At 39.6% G+C, this 4006-nt stretch overlaps 1 protein-coding gene across 1 annotated transcript in view; it reads right to left on the reverse strand.

Annotated features, from left to right (window-relative positions):
• The window catches only part of LOC119428906 (target of Nesh-SH3), a 47851-nt gene that overhangs the window by 38101 nt on the left and 5744 nt on the right, over nt 1-4006 (reverse strand). Inside the window, exon 2 of the mRNA XM_037696604.1 lies at nt 578-757. Within this exon, the coding sequence (XP_037552532.1) occupies nt 578-757 (180 nt within the window). The remainder of the gene's footprint in view (nt 1-577; nt 758-4006) is intronic.

Consider the following 4006-nt stretch of genomic DNA (forward strand, 5'->3'; position numbering starts at 1 on the left):
AAAAATAAAGGATAGAAGCAGAAACGTTACACACACACCCCCCCCCCCCCCTCCACCCACACACACACACACACACACACACACTAAACTTGTATCATTCAGGTCGATCAGAAACATCAACTAATCGAGTTCTCGCAAATAAAAAATCGAGTTCTCACAAATAAAACAATGAGCAGGTTTCTCTTTTTAACTAAATTGTCTCTCATCATTCAAATGTTTCAGCTCATTTTTGTTTTTCAGGAAAACCAACGTAAAATCATCAGAACCTCTGAGAAGAGTCAGGTTCTGCTGTTTGAAGGGAACCACATCCAGGATTTATGTCTGGATCCAATAATCCCCAACTCATTATCGGCAGCTAAAGGTCAAAGGTCAGGAGCTTATTTCTCACCACAACGGGATCTGAATTCTTGGCTGAGCTTCTAAGAAAGGATCAGAACCACCTGCTGCTGGTTCTGCGAGGCTCAGAACTTCTCATGTTCTGCTTTGGGTCCCACGATGCAGAAGTTAAGACAGGAAACTGATCTGAATGTTTACGGCTGATTTTAGAGTTCCCACCACGTTCTGCAGGACGTCTTACCCAGCTCGGTTTGGTACGGCTGTCCGTTCTCAGGCAGCTGGATGAACTGTTTGGAGAACATGCTGCTGCCGTATCCCAGGATGTATCCCTCCAGCTTCACGTCCGGACTCGAGCGCACGAACTTCATGACGATGGTGTCGCCGGTGGCGTTGATCCGGACCTTCATGTTCTGACGACGAGCTGAAAGAACGAACAGGAAGGAAGAAATCAACATGAGAAAAGACTGTGAAAAACAGGAGGAGTGATGTGAACGACTGGCTAAATCTACTGAAGAAGCTAAAATTCAAACAAGCTGTACAAAGGCCGAACGAGCTGAACAAAATCTACAAACTAAAAGCTGTAAAATAGTAGCTAAAAGCAGAATAGTAGAGAATAACAGAAAAGCAGCGTAAAGCAGTGGAAAAGTAGCTAAAAGCAGAAAAACAACAGCTAAAGCAGCAGAATAGTAGCTTAAACTTGCAGAATAGTAGCTAGAAGCAACAAAATAATAGCTACAAGCAGCAAAATAGTAGCTAGAAGCAGCAAAATAGTAGCTAAAAGCAACAAAATAATAGCAACAAGCAGCAGAATAGTAGCTAGAAACAACAAACTAGAAGCTATAAACAATATAGTATTAAAAAGCAAAGTATTCGCTAAAAGCAGCAGAGTAGTAGCTAATAACAGAAAAGCAGCTAAAGCTGTGCAAACACAGTTAAAAACAATAAAACAACAGCTAAAAGTAGCAGAATAATAGGTAAAAGCATAAAAACAACAAAAATTTGCAGAATAACAGATAAAGGCAGAAAAACAACAACTAAAAGTAGAAGAATAGCTAAGAAGCAAAACAACAGCTAAAGGTAGCAGAATAATAGCTAAAAGCAGTACAACTAAATGTAGCAGAATAGCTAAAAACAGCAAAACAACAGCTAAATGTAGCAGAATAATACAACAGATAAAGAAGAATAGTAGCTAATAATAAAAAAGCAGCTTAAAGCAGCAAGAAAGTAGCTAAAGCAGCAAAACATAAGCTAAAGCAGCAGACTAGTAGCTTAAATGAGCGGCATAGTAGCTAGAAGCAACAAAATATAAGCTATAGTACAGCAGTAGCTAAAAGCAGCAGAATAGTAACTAAAATCAACATAGTAGTAGCTAAAAGCAGCTGAATACTAGCTAAAAACTGCAGAACAGTAGCCCAAAGCTGAAAACAATAGAACAATAGCTAAATATAGCAAAACTGTAGCTGAAATCAGCAAAACTATAACGAAAAGATAAAAGGACCAGCAGGGTCGCTAAAAGCTTAAAATAGTAAAACAATTGCTTCAAAGCTAACGGTAGAAGAAAAAAATAAAATAACTAAAGGCTTAAAAAAAGGATAATGCTAGCTAAAACATAGCATAAGAAGACAGCAACGGAGCCAGTAGTTGAAGCAGATTTCAAAGTGAACAAAGTTTTTAAAGGATTTGTAGAGATCTCAGTGTATTACTGGGAAAGTATTTGTAAATAAAGTAAAATCTGCTGAATGAGCTGAACGTTTTGATATACAAACAGCTAAAATAGCACAAAGTCTGAGAAGGAGGACGGAGCAGAAACAGGGTTTCTCATCTGAACAATCAGCAAAATACTTCATATGTTTTCTTTGTGGGGCTCAAAGCCGACGTGTCAGAACGTCTTTAAAACTTTAACAAGAAATATTTCAGTCCTTCTGTGTTTGACTCAGGAAACATAAAGTTTGATTTTCCCAAACAAACTCGGAGAAGATTCCGTTTGATCGCATTAAAGGCGAACGAAGAAAATGCTGAGTTTCTGTTTGGAAGCGGAACGGAGCTGATGTTTGTCGCGGTTAGAGACGCTTCGTGTTCCTGTCTGAAGCTCCTTCATGTGGCTTCGGTCTGAGCTGCAAAGTGTCTGTGAGAAACGAGAACCCGGCCCTGAAACGAGTTCCTGATGTCTCCTCGTGTTTTAATGCGAACGTTACAAACCAGACGAAACCGAAAATCCACAAAACGTGAACATTTTTCTTCAATAAACGGACAAAAACAAGCCGCCGAGGGAAGAATAGCGCCGACAGGAGGAGCTTTTATTGCCTCGTTTGGGGTTTTCTTTCTGAGACGAGTTAAAACGTTCTCGTTGTAGACGCACATAAACGTGACAATGTTAAGAATGTTCTCGATGCAAAGTGAAAATAAACTTTGCATCGATCGTTTCAGCTGCATGAGGATGGATTTAAATGGTGACAGCAGTAAAAATGTGGTTTATGTGTCTAAAGGTTCCGTTTGTGTCCTAATCAGAGGTTCTGCTCCAACAGAACAGGTGAGGAGCTCCTCTCAGCTGCTGAGTCGTGTTTGTTTGATGGAGTGGAACGTTCTCCTGGAGGAAACAGGTGTTCTTGGTTCTGTTGGTTCTGCCTGGTTTGTTTTCCTTCAGCTCACTTCCTCGTGCCATGCGGCTTTTCTTCGGCGTGTTGGTGGAACATCAGCGCGGGACAACGACACGTGAAGTCTCTGTTCTCCGTCACGTTCCTGCAGCTTTTGTCCCTGGTCTGTTGTCAAGTCAGATTTATTCATAGAGCACATTTAAAACAGAAACTGTTCCCAACGTTGCTTAACAAAAAGATCACAGCATCAAATAAAACATAGCAAGATATATTTACAGCGCATGGAATAAAAATCTAAAGCACAACACATAATTCTAAATCAGATCACCTTGTGTCAGATGTCAAGGGATAAAAACAAGAAAGCATCAACTCACTCAAAAAGAATGAAATACTTAACCAGATCAGATGACCGTGTGTTGAACAGGAATAAAACAAAAAGCATGAACACAATCAGCATCAAAGAAAAACTAAATGTAAATCAGATGACCGTGTGTCATATGTCAATGAGTACATGTGTGTTTTTAGGAGGGATTTAAAAGCAGAGACTGAGGTGGCCTGTCCAATGTTGATGGACAGATTGTTGCAGAGCTTAGGTCCCACCACCGTCCCTATAACTTGTTTGTTTCTATAGATTGTTTTTTTTCTAATAGCTGACATATTTCTGAACTTGTTGGTTCCTGCATGTGGTTTGTTCCTATAGCGTGTTTGCTCCTGCAGCTCTTTTGTTCCTGCAGCTGCTTTGTTCCTATAGTTTGTTTGTGCAGCTCGTTCCAAAAGTTTGTTTACTGCCGCTTGTTTGTTCCTATAGCTTGTTTATTCCTATAGCTTGTTTATTTCTGCAGCTTGTGTATTCCTGTAGCTTGTTTGTTTCTATAGCTTGTTTGTTCCTAAACCTTGTTTATTCCTATAGCTTGTTTATTTCTGCAGCTTGTTTGTTTCTATAGCTTGTTTGTTCCTATAGCTTGTTTATTCTTGCAGCTTGTACATTCCTACAGCTTGTTTGTTCCTATACCTTGTTTATTCCTATATCTTGTTCATTTCTGCAGCTTGCTTGTTTCTATAGCTTGTTTATTCCT

The sequence above is a fragment of the Nematolebias whitei genome, chromosome 23, assembly GCF_014905685.2.
Source record: "Nematolebias whitei isolate Nwh7 chromosome 23, NemWhi1, whole genome shotgun sequence".
NCBI lineage: Eukaryota > Metazoa > Chordata > Actinopteri > Cyprinodontiformes > Rivulidae > Nematolebias > Nematolebias whitei.